The sequence below is a fragment of the Protopterus annectens genome, chromosome 13.part0 (genome assembly GCF_019279795.1).
Source record: "Protopterus annectens isolate FY-2018-M chromosome 13.part0, PAN1.0, whole genome shotgun sequence".
Lineage (NCBI taxonomy): Eukaryota > Metazoa > Chordata > Ceratodontiformes > Protopteridae > Protopterus > Protopterus annectens.
This window is the reverse complement of record NC_056747.1, coordinates 1,201,073,341-1,201,097,258: the sequence shown is the minus strand read 5'-3', so window position 1 is coordinate 1,201,097,258 and position 23,918 is coordinate 1,201,073,341. Positions and strand designations below refer to the sequence as shown.

Here is a 23,918-nt window from a genome sequence, read left to right as displayed (position 1 = left end):
TTCAGCTGGGATAAATATTTCTTCTTTTGGGGGTGAGGGAGGGGAGAAATTTGCACTGAACCTGTCAGCCAGAATGTTAGCAATATCTGTGGGTTCAGTGTATTTTTTGTTGTTGTGAACTAACTCTGAGCATATCTGAGGGTTTCTGCCCAGGTTTCTAACATAGCTGAAGAAGGCTTTGTGGTTATCTTTAGTGTCCTTAGCAATTTTTCTCTCAAATTTGGCCTTGGATGTTTTTATGAGAGAATGTAGTTTTCTGCTAGTGTTGATCAGAGATGTCTTCCCTTTATGGGATTTTGCTCTGTCGTGCAGTAGCTTCCTTCTTTTGTTATACAATTTGTTAATGGCTGAGGTCCACCAGACAGGACGCTTGCCTTTGGTGGAGAGGGACTTGGATTTATTTGGGATTGCATGATCCATGCATTCTTGGAGATGTCCATAGAAAGCATTTGTGAAGGATTCAGCATTGTGGGATGTGGTATCCACTGGCCCAGTGGGCTTAAAGGATACCATCTCAGTCTTAAGAAGAGTGAAGTCTGCTTTTGAGAAGTTTTTCACTGTGGTCTTTTGTGCTGGGGTGGAGGTGGGATATGTATATCCAGGGTGATTGGTTTGTGGTCAGATCTCACTAGTGAGGGTATACCTCCGGTGTGGAGCATTTTGTCCCCATGTTTGTGATGATCAGGTCTAGTATATTATCTTCCCTAGTAGGAGAGGTGACTAGTTGTTCCAGTGCATTTGAATTTATGAATTCCAGGAACCTTTGGGCTAGGGTGTTAGGGCTAGAATAATGTACCCAATCTATGTTAGGGTAGTTGAAGTCTCCCAGTATGATGGTATTTTGTGATACATTCATATCCTCCAATGTCTTCAGGAAGGCTGAGTGGGGTTCCTGAGATTGGGAGGGTGGTCTGTAACATGCTACCAGTTGTATAGCAGTTTTCCTATGGTTAGTTGCACCTGTATGGTCTCCGATGCTTCATGTGTTGCTACTAACCTGGAGGTGTGGGTGTCCTTGATGAATATGGACACTCCCTCCCTTTGTGGTTTGGCCCGGGTTTTGGGGCGAAAAGCATGATAGAGGTATAGCCTGGTAGCTGGGGTGCTCTCAGGAGCCTTGAACCAGGTTTCAGTTACTGCACAGGCGTTGATGTTCTCCATACTGAGGAGTGCATCGAGTGCCTGCATCTTGAGATTTAGACTTCTGGCGTTGAGCAGCATTACCCTTAGTTTTTTCCATTTTTGTTTTCTAAGGAGGTGGGTTTGTCTTTTGAGCCTTGCCTAAAAAAGGCACTAGGGGTGACAAGAGCCTTAGCCAATATCCGAAGCCCAGTGGTGACAGGTGCAAGCCGTCCCTTGCGAAGCAGCGTGGCTTGTCCAACATGTCATCCCAAGCAGACAGACATTGGATCCCCTTAGAATGACACCAGTACTTGAGCCAATTATTAAAGCTGATCATCTTGTCTTTGTATTGTGGCATCATTCTTGGTGAGGGCAAGATGCTGCTCAGGGTCAGGGTCATACCAGCCTGGGCTACATAATCAGAGAGCTCCTCTATGTCTCTTTTCATGTAGTCCAGGGAGGTACATCTCAGGTCATTCACGCCAGCATGGACAATGACGGAGTCATATTTGTACTTGCTTTGGGGTGACCTGAGTGCGTGTGTTATGTGGCGGATCCTAGCTCCCGATAGGCAGCTCACAGTCACCCTCTCCTTGTTCAGCCTGGTAAGCGGGACATCAGTGTGTCTGACTATAGAGTCACCTATTACTAGTGTATCAGGCATGGTGTTTGGCCTTAAGGGCTGTGATTGATTGACACAGTAACACATAAACAGAGATAAACGAGAACAATGATTGTAGTCCTACAATGTTTACTGATCTCTACTGCAACTCAGCACCTGATGTAAAATGCAATGTTTACTGATCTTCACTGCAACTCAGCACCTGATGTAAAATGCAATGTTTACTGATCTCCACTGCAACTCAGCACCTGATGTAAAATGCAATGTTTACTGATCTCCACTGCAACTCAGCACCTGATGTAAAATGCAATGTTTACTGATCTCCACTGCAACTCAGCACCTGATGTAAAATGCAATGTTTACTGATCTTCACTGCAACTCAGCACCTGATGTAAAATGCTGGAAATGTCATTTTATTCATCCATTGTCCATAGTCAAACAGTAACACATAAACAGAGATCATAAGTGTATCATCTGCACACAGGTACCCCCCCCCCCCAACACACACAGCAATATCTGCATAATCAGTCCTCAAAGAACATGAAGCATAATGTAAACTCATCACTGCACAATGACATTAGGACTATAAATGTATGAAGCCTGTCTTGTCTTAAACTTGAAATTTGGCAATGTACTTTCTCCCATTCCTAACTAATGTGTAACAAGCATGTAGTATACATAAAACTTAAAAAAACAAATATGCATATTCAAGCCTTCTAAGATTTTCAGCAGTGATTTCCTTGCAGCTTAGATATGGAAAGCTAATACTCAGAAAGAAAATCTATGGTGAACTTAAAAATAACACTGCTGGTGCAGAGCTTCTGTTCAGAGCAGATTGGCAAACAAACATACTAAGTATTTTGTAGTGGACAAAATCCATTCCACATTCCTCAAAATGGTGACCTGATTAGGCCAATAAGGGGTGCTATTTGTTGGCCTGATGACATTTGTTCAGAGGAAAATGCTATGAAGTCCCAATCAAGCTTCATTCTATAGCCCTGAGTTTGATTTCATCACACTCCAGTTGTTTTTTTCTGTTATTGTGAGCAAGTTATTAAATGCACAGTGCTTCTGGATTGTCTCTGAAAATAAATAATAAATGCTTGCTCAGGTTAACTATATAAAAACACTTTTCATGCAGCAGTATGTAAATGTTTTATATTTTTAAATTCACCACCAAAACAGGTACAAGCAAGCAAAAATCTGAGGGTAATGCTACTCAATGCTCTAAGTCTAAACCTCAAAATGCACTCACTCAAGGCACTCCTTAAAATGGAGAGTATCGACATCTGTGCAGTGACAGAGACCTGGTTCAAGGCCCCCTGCATTACCAGGCTATAATTCATACCACACCTTTCGGCCACCTAACCTGGACCAAAACACTAAAAGTGGAGGCGTGTCCATATTCATTAAGGATATGCACACCTCCAGGCTAGTTGCTCAGCATAATGCATCCGAGATTATCCAAGTGCAACTAACTCTGGACAAGACCACAATACAAACTGTAGCTTGCTACAGATCTCTAACACCTTGATAATGGGTGATTTCAACTACCCCACCATTAACTGGGAAAACTACTCATGTACCAACTCTTGTGCTCAACGTTTTCTGGAATTCATAAATTCCAACGCCTTGGATCAGCTTATCCACACCCCCACCAGGGGCAGCAATATCCTAGACCTGGTCATTACCAACATGGGCAACTGGTGTTCCACACCAGAGGTCAATTCTTCGTTGGTCAGATCTGACCACAAGCTAATCACCCTAGACATCCACATCCCACCCCCACCCCCCATTAGGGAAACCACCATAAAAAATTTCTCCAAAGCCAACTTCACGCTTCTTAAGACAAAAGTGGCAAACGTCATGACAGCCATGATGATGGACAATAGAGGTAGGACTGCTGAATCCTATACAAATGCACTTTATGAGCACTTACACGAGTGCATGGATCGTGCAATCCCTAACAGAACCAAGATGCTATCCTCCAAAAAAAGGAAGCCAGTCTGGTCATCCCCTGCCATAAACAAACTCTACAACAGAAGAAAGAAACTGTTGCAAAAAAGAGTAAAATCCCATGATTGGAGGAACTCCCTGGTCAGCCTCAGCAAGAAGCTGAGATCCCTCATAAAATCCTCCAAAGCTAGTTACGAAAACAAAACTGCCACTGATTCTAAAGACAATCACAAAGCATTCTATAGCTATGTCAAGAATCTCAATGGCAACGCTCAAATCTGCTCTGAGTTACAGCACAATGGCACTAAATATACAGAACCAACTGATATTGCCAACATCCTGGCAGATAGGTTCAGTGCTAACTTTACCCCTCTCTCACCCCCTAAAGGCCCATCTCTATACCGGAAGAATGCAAAGTTCCTGTAATCATGGCTGCACAGGTAAAAAACACTCTCCATAGCCAAAAGCACAGCATCCATGGGACCTGACAACATCACAGGCTGCGTTCTACACAAACTACAGAATGAACTGGCACCCCATCTAAGTACCGTGTTCAATCATAGCCTCACCTCAGGCTTTGTGCCCACTGAATGGCACACATCAATGGTTATCCCACTCCACAAAGGGAGAGCCACCACAGACCCCGGGAACTACCGCCCCATTAGCCTGACGAGTCTGGTCTGCAAGGCTATGGAACGTATCATCATGGAACTTATAAACAATGACATTGGTAATCTCCAAACACTGGACCCTACCCAGTTCAGGTTTGTAAAAGGCAGATCATGTGTTCTAAACCTGATAGACTTCTTTGAAGTGGTCGCCAAAGCCATCGATGAGTGTAAGGTGGTTCACACAACCTATCTAGATCTCACCAAGGCTTTCAACACCATACCCAACTCTGGAATTATAGATAAACTCACTAAACTAGGTATAAATCCCTGTGTCACAAGATGGGTTGCTAACTGGCTCACTGACAGAACCCACACTGTGAAAGTAGCAGACTCTAAATCCAACTTCAGACCAGTGACAAGTGGAGTACCACAAGGTTCAGTCCTGGGTCCTCTCCTGTTTGGTATCTACTTCTCTGAAGTACAGGCTGACACAGAAGGTCTTTGGCTAGCAAAGTTCACAGATGACTGCAAACTAGGAGGCATAATCAAAACTCCTAACGATGTGGACATCCTGCCAAAAAGTGCATTGTCATCCCTTTTGGTAAAATCTCTGTACCCATGAACTACCACATAGGCGGTAGTCTACTTAACACCGAAAGTGTGATAAGAGACCTTGGGACACAGGTGGACAGTAGTCTCTCCTTTGATAATCACATCACCACAGTAGTAAGGAAATCCTTCTACGTGGCACACCTCATCACAAAAGGTTTCTCATCCAGAAAAAAAAGAGGTCATTGTTCCCCTCTACTCATCATTCATTAGACCCATTATAGAGTACAACGCCCCTTTTGGTATGTACCTCACAAGACATCTACAACAACTGGAAAGGCCGCAGAAATACCTCACAAAGAGGATTACCAGCCTCAAACAGATGCCCTACTTAGACCGTCTCAAAAAACTCCAGCTTTACTCTGTCGCATATCGCCTACTCAGATGTGATCTCTGCCTAACATACAAATCTATGTCAAACCCAGAGCTGTTGGACATGCTCCACTTAAAGAAATCCCAATCCCTCCGAGCTACAAGCTCTAGGGAACTAAATCTTGCCACCACAATAAGCAGAACATGCTGGAGGGATAGATTCCTGTCCCAGAGACTTACCATACTGTGGAACAAACTACCAGTCTATATCAAACAAAGCTGCTCATTAGCACTCTTCAAGAAAAATCTTGATGATTGCTTGGGAGATTGGAAATTCACCCCGGGGATCACTTCTGTGGCTCTGCTCGACAGGGAACAGGAAAATAATTTTCTTGGGTGGCGAAAGCCAGGGTACCGTTTGGCTAGGCTTATATAAGCCCTAGGGCCAATAGCCTAGTACCTACCTATGAACCTATTAGTGCTGCATAGGCAATACAATTTCTTTTATGTGCTTGACTTCAGCTGGCATTTGTTGTTTCTTTGACTCTGATATTGACCAGGTTCAGTTTTGTTTACCGCAGAGTTGGCAGTACAAAAAGAAACACATGTGCTTAAAGGGTTTATCTGACTAATACAGGAAGAGGTAAATAAACATTCTTCTTCTTCTTCTTTTTTTTTTTTCGGTTGGAGTCGCCACAGCCGGATCACCTTGTCCCGCATGAATGGCAATGGCAGTTTACAGTTACAGAGTTGCCAGTTGCCCAACCTTCCACACACACACACACACACACGCACACTACACCCAATTTGGGATGTGGGAGGAGCACGGAGCACCCGGAGGAACCCAGCGACCACAGAGGGAGAGACATGCAGACTCGAGAGAGCACAGCTGCTGACCTGACCGGAGAACCTCTTGCTGTGAGGCGGCAATGCTAACCACTGCACCACCGTGGCCGCCCAAGAGGTAAATAAACATTAGCCCAACAAATTTACTGCAGGTTGAGAAGACATTGTAAGTGGTGACACTATCTTAATAAGTACGATAAACGTTATTTTACGTCTGCATAAATATATTCATATATGCATATATACATTCGTGTCTATGTCCACACCTTCTTTTTTATATATTTAATATAATTATTAGGAAAAGCTGAAAGACACAAACAAATTAAATTGTAAGATAATAGTTCACTACTTGGCACTATATTTGTATGAGACACATGCCAAGGGTGAATGGGAAGGAACTGGGCAGGGAGGAAGTAGACCGACAGGAACACTCAGCCAGATGGGGGAAGCAAAGAAAGAGAGAGAGACAGAAAGAACCAGTACTGGGCACTTGTAGGGGGAGATCAGGAGGGCTGAGATAGACCTTACATATACCACAGGGAAAGAGGAAACAAGCTGGCAGGAGGAAGACTGGGGGAAATGAAAATAGAGGTAGAAATGTTACAAATAGGAGGGGTAGTGGGATGGGACATGAAACAAAGGAGAGGAAATCCAGTGTGGGGGAGGAACAGAAAGATGTTTTTTATATGAAGACTCAGTCTCAAAGGGGATCAGGGATCTAGACAAGCAAGAAAGGAGGCATTCCTTCTTTATAAAATTGGTCTCAGGGCTTAGACTGAGTAAGTCATAGAGGGAGGCGAACACTGATCACCAAGTGGGAAAGCTGGATACATGTTGTGGTGCATCTAGGCATCTATGACCTGTCAGAGAAGACAACTGTGCTGGCAGCAAACAAAGCTAAGGAGGTGGCACATAAATATCGGGAACAGGTCTGAGGTAGCATTTTCAGAAGTGTTACTTGTACCAACTGCCACAAACACATGGGAAGCAGAGGATTAGGGATTGAATGACTGGCTGTAGCTGTGGACAGGGAAAAAGGCTTAAAACTAGAAGGAGAAATGTGGGGAGACCTATCAGACAGACCAGCTCTGTGCAATGAACAGGCTTCATCTTATCCCAAAAGGGGCAATTGTGTTTAGGACTGGGTTGAGAAGATACATCTCAATGACTGTACATTTAAACTAACATGACAGTGGGGATGGGAAATTGAGAGAAGCAGAAATGGACAGGGTCAGTATTTAGATAGTAGATTCTGAAATGCAGAATATAGCAAAAGATAAACAAGGGTGACTTGGACCAAGCCTGGATGGATAGTCTAACTCTATTATGCAAGGAGCTTGGATGCCACAGGGTGGAGCTGTAAGCAGTGATATAGGAGGAACAAGGTAGACAGCAACATGGGGCAATAAGAAAAAGGGTGAGTCAAAGAGATGCTTTGGTATAGGTTCTTCAGAAATAACAGATAAGAGAGAGTGACAGTAGCATTCTGTGTAAAGAAAGGTATCAGATGTGAGGTCAGAGAGGAGAATGAATGCCATTTCAGAGTGTGTAAAGAAAGGTATCAGATGTGAGGTCAGAGAGGAGAATGAATGCCATTTCAGAGTAGGAGTAGGAACCGGATCTGGGGGTGTTGATCACACATGCATTGGACCAGCAGGAGCACAGTGAGAGGGCAGTTGTGGCAGTAAACAGTATGTTGGGGGTATATCCTCAGGGGATAGATTCCAGAAAGAAAAAGGTAATGTATCCATTTTACAGGTTTTTTGTCAGACCATACCTTGAGTTTCACATGCAGTTTTGGAGAAACTCAAAACAGTAACACTGAAGAGGTTGTGAACCTACCCACCACTACTCATGTACATAGTACCACTACTGATACACATAGTACGCATCCAGTACATAAATCAACATATGAGGAGGTTCTCTCAAAAAAATTACAGAAACACCAGAGACCTCCAGAACAAAAGACTGCTACAACTAACACAGTTTCCACAGCACCTAAGACACACAGCAACATCAGTGTCTCACCTACCAAGCCCTTAAGGTGTAACACTCAAAAAACAAATTTTCTTGTCTTTGGAGACTCCATAGTGAGTCACACGGATGTCCCACTCAGCAAGTTAGATAAGGAGAAAGTCAAGGTCAGCTGCCTGTCCATTGCCAGGATTCATCAGATCATGCAGGCATGCACTCAGGTCTCTTGTCAACAAGTACCATTATGACTCTGTCATAGCTTATGTTGGAGCAAATTACCTGAGACGTACCTCACTGGACTATATGAAGAAAGACATGATTGAGCTCTCCAAGTATGTGTTCCAGGCAGGTATGTCCCTAGCCTTGAGCAGCATATGCCCTCACCTAGAATGATGCCACAGTATTAACACAAAATGATCAATTTCAATAATTGGTTTAGTTTTTGGTGTCATTCAAATGGGGATCCAGTTTCTGTCAGCCTGGGATGACATGGTTGACAAACCTCACTGCTTTGTCGAGATGGTTTGCACCTGGCACCACTAGGCTTTCAGCTGCTGTCATAGGCTCTTTTCTCCCTCATAGTGCCTTTTTAGACAAGGTCTCATAAAAAAAATTGCTGACGTGAAAATTGCCAACGATAACAAAATAAGGGTTATGCTGCTAAACGCTAGTAACTTAAACCAAAAACTGCACAGCCCGGAAGCAGTTCTATCACTGGAGGATGTAGATGTCTGTCTGTGCAGTCATAGAAACCTGGTTCAAGGCCTCAGACAGTACCCCAGCCTTGCAAGGCTACAATGGCTTCCACACCTTCAGACCACAAAACGAATGTGTGAGAACCAAAGGAGGCGGTGTTTCTATCTATACTGAGATAAATGCACATCCAGACTAGTTAGACTGTACAACTCCATGGAGTTAATCCATGCTCAGATTACTATGGGTATGACCCCCATTCAAGTCATAGCTAGTTATAGATCCCCCTGCATGGATCATGATGTGCACAAGGCCTACTTGACCAAACTGGAGTCAATTCAAATATTGCCAAACACTCTGGTCATGGGGGATTTCAATTATCCCACCAAACTGGGAAACCTACTCTAGCCATAACTGACCAGCTCAAAAGTTCCTTGACTTTGTTAATGCAAATGCCCTGTAATAAATTGTTCAAACCCCAGCAAGAGAAACAAACATACTAGATCTGGTCCTCACAAACATGACAAACAGATGGACCACCACAACTGTCAGACACTCATTAGTTCAATCTGACCACAAATAAGTCTTCTTCAAACTGACAATAATACCAAAGCTCACAAATGGTGAAGTCAGACAAAAAAACTTCACCAAAGCAAACTATACCATCCTAGGGGATGTTATAAATGCATTCCAAGACCCACCCCCATCTGGAAGTGGTAACTACACCAAAGCTTACACTAAAGCCCTGTATAATCGCTTGTATAAGTGTATAGACTAGGCAGCTCCAGAGAGAATCAAAGCCAGAACCCCAAGTAAAAAAGCCACCCAGATGGACATCCAGCATCAATGAACTTTACAATAAATGCAAAATGTTGCTGTCTAAGAAAATTAAGGCAAGGCCCCAACAATGGTAAAGCACCCTCCTTAGCCTCAACAGGCAAATAAGACAACATGTCAAATCCTTTAAGTGTAACTTTGAGAAAAACTTAGCAATCACAGCCAAGGATACTCATAAAGCCTTTTTCAACTATGTGCGTAGCTTAAAAGGTAGGACCCAAGAATGTGCCAAACTAGTGACTAACAGTATCATACATGCACTCTGATCCTGCATAGATAGCAAACCTGCTAGTGGACAGATTTGTCAAAAATGTCAATCCCTTATCCCCTCCAAACTTATCACAAACCTTGCCCCCAACCCCCACCACACCCTACATATCCAAAGAGCAGGTCATTAAAGCCTTGTCTAAGGTAAAAAACACAGCCTCTACGAGAAAAGATGCCATCCCAGGCTGTCTTCTAAGCAAACTAAAACATGAACTAGTATCACCATTAAGTGCCCTATTCAATCACAGCCTAACCACTGATTGGGTTCACATGGAATGGAGAACAGCAACAGTTATTCCTCTCAACAAAGGTGGCTTAGCAACAGGCTCAGGGAATTATAGACCCATAAGTCTGACTAGCCTCGTCTGTAAAGCCATGGAGCATATCATCATGGACCTCATAAATAAAGACACAGGTGACCTCCAAACCCTGAATCCAACCCAATTCGGCTTCGTCAAGGGCAGATCCTGCCTGTTAAATCTGGTGGATTTTGTTAGAAATGTGATCAGAGCCATTGACAAAAGCAAATCTGTGCACACAGCATATCTTGACTTGACCAAGGCCTTTGACACAGTTCCACACTCAGGCATTACTGATAAACTTAGCAAACTGAATGTAAACCCCTTTGTTGTAAGATGGGTTGCCAAATGGTTCACACACTAGTCACACACTATAAAAGTGGTTCACTCCACATCAACCAGCAAACCTGTCACCAGCAGGGTACCACAAGGCTCAGTGCTGGACCCCCTACTGTTTGGTATATACTTCTCAGAAGCTCAGGCCAAAATTAAGGGGCTGTGACTGACCAAGTCTGAGGATGTCTGCAAACTGGGTGCAATTACTGAATCCCCAAATGATGTCAGTATACTTCAGGAGGGTCTTACACAGACCAGTGACTGGTATCTTAGTCACAGTCTCAAACTGAATGCAAAGAAATGCATCATCATTCCCTTTGGTAAAAACAATGTTCCTTCACAAATTAACTACAATATCCTATATAACTACAAACCGGAAAGAGATCTGGGATCACAAGTAGACTGTGACCTTAAGTTTGACCACAATGTGTCTACTGTAGTAAAGAAAGCTTTCTATGTAGAACACTTGATTAGCAAAGGCATCGCCTCTTGAGCAAAGGAGGTTATAATCCCTCTATACTCATTACTAATCAGGTCCATAATTGAGTATAATGCCCCTTTTGACATGTACCTCATAAAGCACCTGCAGCAGTTGGAGAGACCTCAGGGGTTTCTAACTAAGAAGATCAAGGGACTCCAACATATGCCTTAGACAGACTGACTAAAGTCCCTGTCACTATACTCAGTATCATATAGACATCTTAAGGAAGACTTATGCCTGGCTTACAGAGCAATATCTGACCCAAATCTAATGAATTTGCTGCACATTTATTTTTTTTTATTTATTTTATTTTACATTTGTTGACCGGGCTAGTCTAACTGGATATATGTCCATTTTCAGTAGAGGCCCGGGGAGAAAAGCTCCAAGATATATGCAAAAATACAATGTAAAAAGAAGTGCAGTAAAGATACATACAAACTGAAATATAGAAAGTAGTAGCAGTTAGGAAATAAAACAAAAAAGAAAAACTTTTTTTTTTTTTTTTTGTAGTAGCAATAGATAAACATTCTTATAACAATACTAACTTCAATACTAGCAATAGATAAACATTCTTATAACAATACTAACTTCAATACTAGCAATAGATAAACATTCTTACAACAATACTAACTTCAATACTACAACTGCGCTTCGCAAGGACCGTAAGGAGGTATAAATACATAAAGATGAATGGTTGTTATTAATGAGACATAGGAAAGTTAGTCTGGATTAGTACAGGAACATAACCAGTGTGTACTGAGATATAATTTGAGTTTCTTTTTAAATAGTGTAAGAGAAAACAGAGAAGTGAGATCAATAGGTAGTAAATTCCATAGCTTTCCAACAGTATTAGAGAACAGGGTATTACCTGCTGAGTTGTTGGATCTGCAAGTGTTAAAAAGAAGTTTGTTGGATGAGCGTAAGTTTATAGGATTACTGTAGGGGGTGAAGAGACTTGAGAGTATTGGAGTATTTAAGGGTTGATAGAGGGTCTTGTGGGCTATAGTAAGCTGGAGAAATTGTAGATGGTGTAGAAACTCTAGCCAGCCAAGTTGTTTTAGATTAAGGCAGTGATGAGTTCTGAAAGGAGAGGCAGTAGCAAATCTGGCAATATTGTTATAGGATACTGCTAGTTTGTTGAGGTTGTTTTTAGAAAGATTTGTATAAATGGGTGAGGCATAGAGAAGAGTAGAGATTAGGTGAGTTCTAGCTATAGCAGCCCTAGCTACTGGTGTAAGAAAGGGTTTGATTCTATAGAGGGATCCAAGTTTCTTGTTGACTGTTTTTATAGTATTGTTAATATGCATGTCAAAGTTGAGGTTATTGTCAATTGTTATTCCTAGGAGTTTAGTAGTTGGGTTGGGAGAAATAAGAGTACCATTGTTAGATGTGAGTGTGAAATGTGTGGGTGTGGACTTACGGGTTGGTGAGAAGAGTAACATTTTAGTTTTTTTGGGTTTAGGAGGAGACAACAGTGTGTGAACCATTGTTCAACAGTATTAATGCTATCTGGGTAAAGGTTTGTAATTCAGTTTGAGAAGTAGCTGAGCATATGATAGTAGAGGCATCCGCATATTGAATGCATGTAGTATGTGGAATTGCTAACTGAAGATCATTAATATAAATGGAAAATAGCAGCGGACCTAATATGGAACCCTGAGGGACACCAAGGGAGATGGGAAGGAGATTAGAGAGGTTGTTGTGCCAGAGTACAGCCTGCTGTCTGTTTTCTAAGTAAGATTTGAACCAATTTATGGCTAAGGGATTAAGTGATAGAGATTTCATTATATGTAAAAGGAGTTGGTGATTAACCATGTCAAAAGCTTTGGATAAATCAAGGAATACTGCAGAGGAAAGAATACTTTTGTTGCGGATTTTGTTAATACAATCTGTGAATGATAACAGGGCAGTGGTGGTACTGTGATATGGTCTAAAGCCGTGTTGACAGTTGACAAGTAAGTCATTTTGGAGAAGGTGATTAAGCAGTTGCTTATGGATACACTTTTCCATGATTTTTGCCAAAGGAGATAGCAGAGCTATAGGACGGTAGTTAGAGAAGTCATAAGAATTACCACCTTTGTGTAATGGAATAATGTGAGAGATTTTCCAGATGGATGGGATATTTCCTTTGTTTATTGTTCTATTGATCAGACTGGATATGGGGTAGGCAATGGCTTTAGCATCTTTTTGAAGGTATTCTGCTGGGAGTTGGTCAGCTGAGGGGGTGGTAGGTTTTAGTTTTAGGAGAAGGGAGCATATAGTGGAAGTAAAGACAGGTTGTAACTGAAATGAAGGGGGAGTGATTGAAGATGAAGTAGGAATATTAGAGGTATCAGGAGATAGGTGGCTGGGAAGAGATTGGATGGCATTGATGAAGAAGGAATTAAAGGCATTGGTAGTGTGAGTGGGATTGTCGGGGTTGGAGCCTAGTGCGTTGGGAGTGATGGATTGTCCTGGGTAAAGAAGTTTGTTAATGCTGTTCCAAAACTTTTGTGGTTTATTATGATAAGTCTGCTGTGCTTGGTGGTAGAAGGTTTTTTTGTCTAGTGCGATGGCTTTTTTAGTACTGTTTCTAAGTTGCCTAAAGGTTTGGTGATCTAATGGATTCTTAGTAGTTCGCCATTTTGTCCAGGATTTGTTTCTCAGAAGAATGTTTTGCCTAGTGTCATTAGAGAGCCAGGGGGCTGGTTTAGTTTTACATCTAACAGAGCGTGCTGGGGCATGGTGGTTCAGGATAGCTAAGAATGTGGTATTGAAATAGGCTACTGCTTCATCTAGTGGGAGAGATTTTAGTGGTGACCAGTTACATTGAAACAGTTCTGTCTGGAAGAGTTCAGGATTAAATTTCTTACTGTTGCGTACACTTCTGACAGTGTTAGGGTAAGCTAGGTTAGTTTTATATCTAATAATATAGGTGAGGGTGTGGTCACTTAGGTCATCAGGGAGGGTTCCTACTTTGTACGTTTGATGAGGATTATTAGTAAGTATCCAGTCCAGGGTACTTTCTTTGTTGTTGGGTTTATTAGTTCTGGTGGGGGAGATGATAGTTTGTGAAAAGCCGTATAAGTTAATATGGGTGGTGGGGTGTACATTACTACAGGTCTGCCAGTCTATGTTAAAGTCTCCTAGGATTATGGTTTCTTGTGGGTGATTAAAAGAAGTCCAGTTAAGAATATTTTCAACGGTATTTATGTTATTTCCTGGGGGCAAGTATAAACAAATAACATGTATGGCTTTACAAAAGTTGATTTGAAGTTTGGAGATAAGTATTTCAGCTCTATTGTCTAAAGGTAGATTAAGGTCTATAGTGCTAACTTGTAGTTCTGTTTTATATAGGATTGCGACCCCTCCTCCCCTTTTGGTAGTGCGGTCTTTTCTTATGATATTATAACCCGGAGGAGTTAATTCATTGTCTTTAACAGTAGGTTTTAGCCAAGTTTCAGATAAGCATAGAAGATCAAATTGGTGGACATTTAAGAGGGCGTGGAGGTGAGGAATTTTATTGTTAATACTTCGTATATTGAGATGTGCTATGAGGAGAGAGTTCTTAGGCTTTGAAGGGGCTATGGAGCTAATGGTGTAAGTATTACATTTTTCAGAGGTGGGGATATGGTTTGGGCCAGGGTTAGGATGTATGTCTCCATCTAGTAGGGAGTGAAGGTATGTTATGTGTTTAGGGTAAAGGTGTTTACTAAAATTGCCCGGTAGGATTATGATATTTAGGTAGGTATATTGATGGGTGTAAGTCTATGATATTTAGGAAGAAGGTAGCTGGCTTTGTATAAGATATTTAGGAAGTTTAGAGAGGTAGCTAGTGGAGGTGTGGAAGTGTATTTGGAGGGGAAGGGAAAGGTGGAGTGTAATGGTTGTTCAAATGAGGTTAGGAGATAGGCAGTTGTGAGAGAAGGAAAAAGTAAGAGAAGTGAAGGAATAGGTATGGGGTGGGTGATGTGGACATGGTGGGAATAATAAGTGGGAGGAGAATTAAAGTGGGGAAAATAGGCAGGTATAGGGAAGAATGTGTTGGAGGTAATTTGTAGGAGGAGGAATGGGAGGTGTGGTTTGATAATTAGATCCGTAAATCAAACGGGACTAGAGCTATCTGTTCCAGGGACCTACATATGGACTCTGACTTGAATAGGACATGCTGGAGGGACAGATTTGTCTCCCAGTGACTGCCATGTCTTTGGAATAGGCTGTTAATTCATTTGAAGCAGGGCAGCTCTATGACTCTGCTCAAAAGGAATCTGGATGAGTTGATGGGGCACTGTAAATTCTTACCAGGGATAGTACCCACAACCATCCTGGACATGGGCAGTCATTAATAAATACAATCCTGTGTACTGACTTGAGTATCTATGGTATTACATTTGCTGAAATGGCTAGGCTTGAAATGACCTCCAGGTAGTTAGCCTAGTAACCTTCTATGATCCTATGATCCTACATGAGGAAAAAGACATCAGGCTACTGAAAGGAATTCAGAAGGAAGAGACCAGAAAGATCCAGCTGTTGGAAGAGAAAGAATATGACTTCTGGAAGAGGGGATTGAACTCTTCTAACAAGCAACCAGAAGAGAAAAGTGAGTTTAAAATTGGTGCACAGTATCATGCCAAGGAGATGAGACAGGGTAATTATTCTGAAAAGAAAAACAGAGTAGGAGTAAGAGGGCACAAACAGCAGACAGAGTAGATTAAGTACTCCCTGAATCTATAAAGGCTTAAGTTACTGCACATACATAAGAGCATACCATCTTGTCAATGAAACATGTGACTACAGGCTGCTGTAACCCAAGTCACCCAGGATAGGACAGCTTGTCACTTGATGCCACCCCCCCTCCCCCCAGATAATGGGCTAGGGTTCATCTAACAAACTCTAGCCACTTGAATGTAGTCAAAGCAAAACAGCTATCAGCCACCGCCCTATACTTTGGAGTAAGGGAATGCTCCCTTTTCACATCCCCATTTCAATAGCTGACTCATGTCTAACCTGATCCTCCCTATCTGACCCTTTTCTGTGCTGTTCCTATAAGGTAAGCAGAGGATAAGCAGCTGATTGTAGCCAGTCTAGTCAAAGAGTTGTTGTGTCTTTCGGCTTTTCCTGGTTAGGGATCGCCACAGTGGAACTCCGGTCCGCTAATGATTGGTAGTTGATTATTACGTGCTGAGTTACCAGCCCTGATGCACAATCATCAACAAAGGTACACCCATTCATGCATGTCTCCACGCAGAAGGCGCTCTAGCTGAGAATCGATCCGGACAGCGTCTTACTGTGAGGCGACAATGTTACCGCAGCACCACCACCACGGGTAGTCTAGTCAAAGAGTAATACAATGAATTCTCATCAGCACTCTCAGACAATGGTGTCTGACAGATTTCGGTGAGCTGATTGCAGCCAGTTGATAACTAATACAACTCAACTCATCAGCATTACTAGATATTGGTGCCTGATAGAGTTCTGCAAGCTACTTGCAGTTAACCAGTTAGCAATGTCAAAAATCAGCTTATCAGCATTACTAGGCATTAGTGCCTTAAAGATTGTTGTAATTTTGGGGTAGGGATTCCCAAAGGTAAACAAATTTTGATTGGCAAGAATGAAAAGAAAAACCACTGAATACCACCAGTATATCAGTTCACCATAAAAACACAAACAACAGATAATTCCAAGAAAATATAAATGTGTGGACGGAGGCACGAAGAAATAATCCAGTATAAAATAGTTTTATTAACAACTCAACATAAGGGCTTTCGCAGTAAAACACTGCTTCATCAGATGTACTATGAACACAATCAACCTTCATTTAATTAAGGCAATCAAGTATCTGACCAATAGGAACTCTGCACATAATTAAAGTAATTAAACTCCAAGTATCAACCATATTTAAAGACACACACACATATATATATATATATATATATATATATATATATATATATATATATATATATATATATGTATATATATATATATATATATATATATATATATATATATATATATGTATGTATATATATATATATATATATATATATATATATATATATATATAAAAGCATAATACACAGGAAACATATATAGTATGATTCAGCATATATAAAAGCATATAAAAAAATATATATATATATATATATATATATATATATATATACACACACACACACACACACACACCCACACACACACACACACACACACACACACACACACACACACACACTGATGCACCTTTAGAATTAAACATTAAATAAAACAATTGGCTTCATCAGATCCATTCCATAATTATGTTCCAGCAGGTTTTTCCTTTGCTTTCTCTGTTTGGAACAGCATGCCTCCTCTTTTTGCGTCACAAATGCTTTTTGGGTCACAAATAAAAGATGTAAATAACATGCTTCCTGCCTATGCGGCACAAATAAAAATCAATATCCTTGCATTCAGGACAGAGTTGTCTTTCAACATAGCAAACTGGCCTCGTACGATGAAAGAAAAAAAAAATCTCCCACTGGGCTTAATAAGAACTAGCCATTAGTGTCTTCTGCTTGGTCACTCTAAAACACTACCATTCAGACAAATGGACTTATCACATTTTTTTTACATACCTGCTGATCTTTAGCGGAGGGGGATCTGGGCTGGATCAACAAATGGTTGTCTCTACGTTACATCCTACAGCTGAAATTATACAAACTGTTAGACTAAAACTTAAAGTTTCCCTGAAAATATTAATACAGGCAAATTTTTATCAGTAAGAAAATTCTAGTTTTGAAGAAATACTTTTGAACCAAGTCCAAGGTAGACACAGTGCTGACCCAGCAATGTTACAAACAATTATATTTAAACTGGATCTTATCATTTCGATGATTGGTTTATATTGGTTGCCTGCTTCCATAAATTTGTTATATGATTCCTCCAGCTGCAAGAAGCCGTGAAAACTTATTATTAATTTACATAACCTAGTCAGGTGTTAGACAATTCAGCATAAAACTAATCACTGACCTCAGAAATACAAAACTGTAGAAAGAGGGATAGATGGGCCAGTATTAACTGCTAGAGAGACAGTGCAGATAGTCCTCACTGTATTTCTGGCCCCTAGCAGAAGCTACTGGTGGTAGTCGATAGGCTCTAGGTTTGCCTTGATGGCTGTCTTAATGGTGTCTGTTGTTTGGTATGTGCATGATAGTGTGTATATGCATGTAACGCAGCTACCAAGATACATGCTATGCAGTTGGGAGGACTGACACATTTGGATGGGATTTGATGGTCTGAGAGATACAAATGCTAAAAATGGATAAGAAGTATCTCAGACTAATGTTCATGTATGTTCCTTTTCTTTAGGACATTTAGAAATATTCCTAAAAATATAGCAAAACTAGTTAAGTATCATTTACATTTTACAATACACATTATTGTCTTAAGTACATGGATTCTGCTAAAAAAATTCTGAAAAATACTTTGACTAAACTAGATTTTCTTTTCCTTTTTAAAAAAAATCTTTTGTGGAGAAACATTTTGTGTATCAAATCAGATGACAATATGGAATTCATCTTAAAGCTTAATGTTCACTTTATTTATAGTCCTCACCTCTTGTCTGGCTTACCACTATTGGTCAGTCACACCAACTAGGCATATTGTGCTCCTTCGTACTTCTGCTATTAAGAAATGAGGCACACTACCTCATACTATGTGCTGCCCAACTATGCTGCACCCACAATTCCCTTGGTACTGAGTGCAATGCTAGAAGCATGGTCTGCTTTTCTGAAAATGAAAAAGCAGAAATCTGACCCATTCAACCTTCTCAAACTCCATTGTCTGTTTGTTGCTTACACTACAGTCACTGATGTCATAAGTAGTAAAACTGCTGCTGAGATTTCAACCCATTTAAATAAATAATAATTCAAACAGTTATCAACTAAACCCTTAGCATTGGCTTCTGCCCCACCTGACTCATAAGATAAAGCTTCAGCTAAAAAAAAAACAAAGTGAGAATTCACATTGCATATCGTTTATTGTTTACTGTTGAAATCAACTTATAGTTTACTGCGAAAAATTAATCCACAAAATTAAGACAATGCTGTGTCATATTTTAAAAATCGAGACTAATGCACCACACCAAGGAAAATGCTTTTTCTTAATATGCAGCTTGCATGATGCTTGTACCCTCACCAGCATGCTGTGTAGTAAAGCAAAATGTCCCACCCTAAAATTTTGTTCTAACTTCTTTCCAAAAGAGATAACGTTTTATACAAAACTGCCTTTAATTTGGCCTACACAGATAAACTAATAGAAAACAAATCTGCCCCTGCCCAACTACAGTTATCAGAACATATACATTTGCACCAACAGAAAATGGATGTTGTAGTTTTTAGTAACTGTTTTAGCATAAAGTGCTATCCTGTCACCACTGAATGAATGAATGTTGACCACTGTTGTATTTTCTGTTTTCAGGATTAAACAGTGTACTGTGGTTACCATGGATGATCTGATTACTGTCCACCATGAAATGGGCCATGTGCAGTATTTCCTACAGTACAAAGACCAGCACATATCATTCCGAGATGGGGCGAACCCTGGTTTCCATGAAGCTATTGGTGATGTCTTGGCACTGTCTGTTTCTACACCAAAACACTTGCACACCATTGGACTCCTTGAGAAAGCTGATGATAACTCAGGTTGGTATATGACATTGCACGCCATGGCCCTGGGGGGAGGGAATCTGTAGCATCAAAAATTAAGAAGTTATTAATTAATTAACCCCATCAGAGAAATCAGGTAAGAACCATTGCAACCAGATTATGCTGAATAAGCATTCAGTTTCAGACCAGGTGGACAATTTCTAAGTCGTTTCTATTCCTTCCTGCCTCTCTACCCTTCCATTCATCTCTACTCTCCTGCCTTCCCTTCCTAGCATTCCTTTTTTGTCTTGTATTTTATCTTAAAATCACTAGTCTTGGCACCTGTCACCAGGCACCCAGTCTAACGTACACCTATCAACAGGTACCAAGCCTAATGTACACGGTCTCCAGTCTCCTAGACATGCTTGCATGCTCCATTGGAGAGGGAAGAATTCTGTTAGATAGGGTCCACAACTCATTATCAGAGATCTTCTGTACACAGTGCTTTGGTGTCCATGTTGTTCTACGCAAGTTTTTTTTTTCCTTAAGACCTGCCAAAAGAGGAACAGCTATGTGAACATATTGTCAAGGCCAGAGAAAAGAGTACAGCCTCAATATATCATATTCTAATGAGCAAGCAATACTGAGCATGCATTCTTGCAGATGGCTACATAATTTCCTCTAAAAGAAGAGCTGTTTTTACAATATCTGTCTCTTGTTCTTCTAACTGATTCCTGAATATCCACAATACCATAATCCTTTCTGAAAGTGACATGAATAGAATAATAAGTTATAATATCACATTCTCTCTGAGACCAGATTCTGGGGGGAGGGGTGGTGCTAATGAAAGAGAATGTGTCATTAAAAATATTGCTGTACTTAACCACTGAAAATGTAGAGGCAGCATATTATAAACCTAGCTGTTGGATACAAATGTGTTAAAATCATTTGTAGTATTCTGTTATTAAAAGATTGCATGTGCAAGTTATACTGATACGCTGCATGGATTATACAAACTATTTTATGTAACAGTCCCTTTCATTACATTTTGACTCTTGTGATTTAATAGAAAGCAGTATGGATAAAAAAAAAAACTTGAGCAACCATTAACAACAGTGCATTATTAGTATTGATAGTGCAGAGTTTTAGACAATACTGACCAAGAATAATAAAATAGAAGTTTAATAAGTGCTTGCAAAAGAAAACAATTATTTGCACATTCTGTGCAAGAATATGTCTCAATAAAATATAGACTATATGCAAAAAATACAGCTTTTCTAATTGTTCACATCACAGAGAGTGATATCAATTATCTGATGAGCATTGCACTGGACAAGATTGCATTTCTGCCTTTTGGATACCTCATGGACCAGTGGAGATGGAAGGTGTTTGATGGACGAATTTCAGAGGATGAATACAACAAAGAATGGTGGAACCTCAGGTAGGGAACTGTGCCACATAATATCTAATTTTATTTAAGAATCGACTTTTTACTGAATAGTTTACTTACCACTTCTGCTATAAATGACAAAACAAAAAGTATAGATTTGTTCTGAACTATCCAGAATCAGCTCTTTATTTTTTCTAAAATATTATCTGCCAGAAAACATTAGAACAGATTCAGAAAAGGTTCATTGAAACAGAGAAAAGAATTCACACCAAAAGCAAAACACTGAGTAAGTGGTCTCTGAGGTCATTCCAAGACACCAAAACATCTATATCAGTTTGGAGGGCAACTAGCCTGTCAATGTGCATAGATCAATCACAAGATTCAGTTCGATTATTTTAAGGATCAGCTCCGAGAGTCACTGGTCACTTAGATGTCCTAATACCTCATTATTCACATTATAGTTCTGGTGGATCTCCGTGTCATTCACACTAGCCTGCATTCTGCTAATCTCTTCTTATTACCACAGTTACAGGGACAAATCTAGGTCCGTAGGACTGGAAGTTGTAGTAACAATGACAGGAAGACTTTCTTGAATACGAATGGAACCCCTCACCCATCTGCTTCTCCTCTTAAACCTTTTAGGTTTGACAACCTTACAGTGAGAAACTTTAATCTAATGATCGTCAATATGACCTTTAAGTCAGGTATTGTACATGGTAAGGGTATTTAGGCAGCAAGTATCATCCATGCCTGCATTTTGGATATCCTGAGTCTTATATTTTGTATAGTAAAAAAGCAATGCTAAGTTCATTGTACTGAATCAAATGGGATGAACCAGCAACTTGAGAACTATGATTGGCATTTTTTTATATAAAAAGTTAGAAAACAGCTTCCAAATGAAAGTCCAACACATTTGTCATAGCTTCACAAAAACTAGTTGACTGTGAAACATATTCAAAATTAGAAAAGCACACACATCTTTTTTTGCAAGGGGCAACTCCCTTGTACCCTAAATTGGGGGGCTACACCATGTACTCTACCTGTTTTATATATATGTATATATATATATATATATATATATATATATATATATATATATATATATATATATATATATATATATATATATATATATATACACACACACACACACACACACATATATATATATATATATATATATATATATAAATAATCACTGAGACTGGATTATCTTGGAGCAAAGAGAAATTACCATGGTAACACAATAGTGATATTTAAAGCACCATTGCAAAAATCTCACATCAGTCACTGCCGATAAGTGATTCACTCTTTAGCATAATGATGGTAAACTTGGCACCCTCACAAGAAATGAGCAGCCATGGGATTAGCATTGTACAAGAGGGATAATGGGCTGTACCTACAGGTGCCTACAGATCACTACAGACAGAAACCTGCTAAAAGTCTGAAATGAAAAAGTGTAGCAGATAATAAAAATAAATGTTTCAAGTAAAGCATGAACTAGGTAAAGAATCTAAAATGCAAATGCCAGTGGTAGGCTCTAGTTAGTAAGGCATAGACTTGCACTGGATTTTTTTCTTACCATTATTTAACTTCAGAACCTTACAGCCTTTTGTGGTTCATGAATTCTCCAAAGAAGTGCCTTTGCATGAGCAATATCACCTTATTACTGGTTATCACAGTAAGTGTGACTCAGGGGTTATTATCACCTTATTACTGGTTATCACAGTAAGTGTGATTCAGGGGTTATTATCACCGTATTACTGGTTATCACAGTAAGTGTGATTCAGGGGTTATTATCACCTAATTACTGGTTATCACAGTAAGTGTGATTCAGGGGTTATTATCACCTAATTACTGGTTATCACAGTAAGTGTCATTCAGGGGTTATTATCACCTAATTACTGGTTATCACAGTAAGTGTGATTCATGGGTTATTATCACCTAATTACTGGTTATCACAGTAAGTGTGATTCAGGGGTTATTATCACCTTATTACTGGTTATCACAGTGTGATTCAGGGGTTATTATCACCTTATTACTGGTTATCACAGTAAGTGTGATTCAGGGGTTATTATTACCTTATTACTGGTTTATCACAGTAAGTCTGATTCAGGGGTTATTATCAACTTATTACTGGTTATCACAGTAAGTGTGATTCAGGAGTTATTATCACCTAATTACTGTTTATCACAGTGTGATTCAGGGGTTATTATCACCTTATTACTGGTTATCACAATAAGTGTGATTCAGCAGTTATTATCACCTAATTACTGGTTATCACAGTAAGTGTGATTCAGCAGTTATCAGCTTATTACTGGTATCATGGTAAGTGTGATTCAAGGGTTATTATCACCTTATTACTGGTATCACAGTAAATGTGATTCAGGGGTTATTATCACCTTATTACTTGCAATCACAGTAAGTGGGATTCAGTGGTTATTATCAACTTATTACTGGTTGACACAGTAAGTGTGATTCATGGGATAGTATCACATTATTACTGGTTATCATAGTAACTGTAATTCAGGGGTTATTATCACCATATTATTGGTTAGCACAGTAAGTGTGATTCAGGGGTTATTATCACCTTATTCCTGGTTATCACAGTATGTGTGACTCGGGGTTATAATCACATTATTACTGGTACCACAGTAAGTGTGATTCAGGGGATATTATCACCTTATTACTGGTATCACAGTAAGTGTGATTCAGGGGTTATTATCACCCTATTACTGGTATCACAGTACAGTAAGTGTGATTCTTGGGTTATTATCACCTTATTGGTGGTTATCACAGTAAGTGTGAGTCATGGGTTATTAGCAGCATATTACGGGTATCACAGTAAGTGTGGTTCATGGGTTATTTTGACATTATTAGTGGTTATGACAGTAAGTGTGATTCAGCAGTTATTATCACCTAATTACTGGTTATCACAGTAAGTGTGATTCAGCAGTTAT

General features: G+C 40.0%; 1 protein-coding gene across 1 annotated transcript in view; it reads left to right on the top strand.

Annotated features, from left to right (window-relative positions):
- Positions 1 to 23,918, top strand: part of ACE (angiotensin I converting enzyme) — an 806,509-nt gene that overhangs the window by 607,642 nt on the left and 174,949 nt on the right. The window contains exons 20-21 of the mRNA XM_044055209.1: positions 19,402 to 19,625; positions 20,865 to 21,009. Of these exons, the coding sequence (XP_043911144.1) occupies positions 19,402 to 19,625; positions 20,865 to 21,009 (369 nt within the window). The remainder of the gene's footprint in view (positions 1 to 19,401; positions 19,626 to 20,864; positions 21,010 to 23,918) is intronic.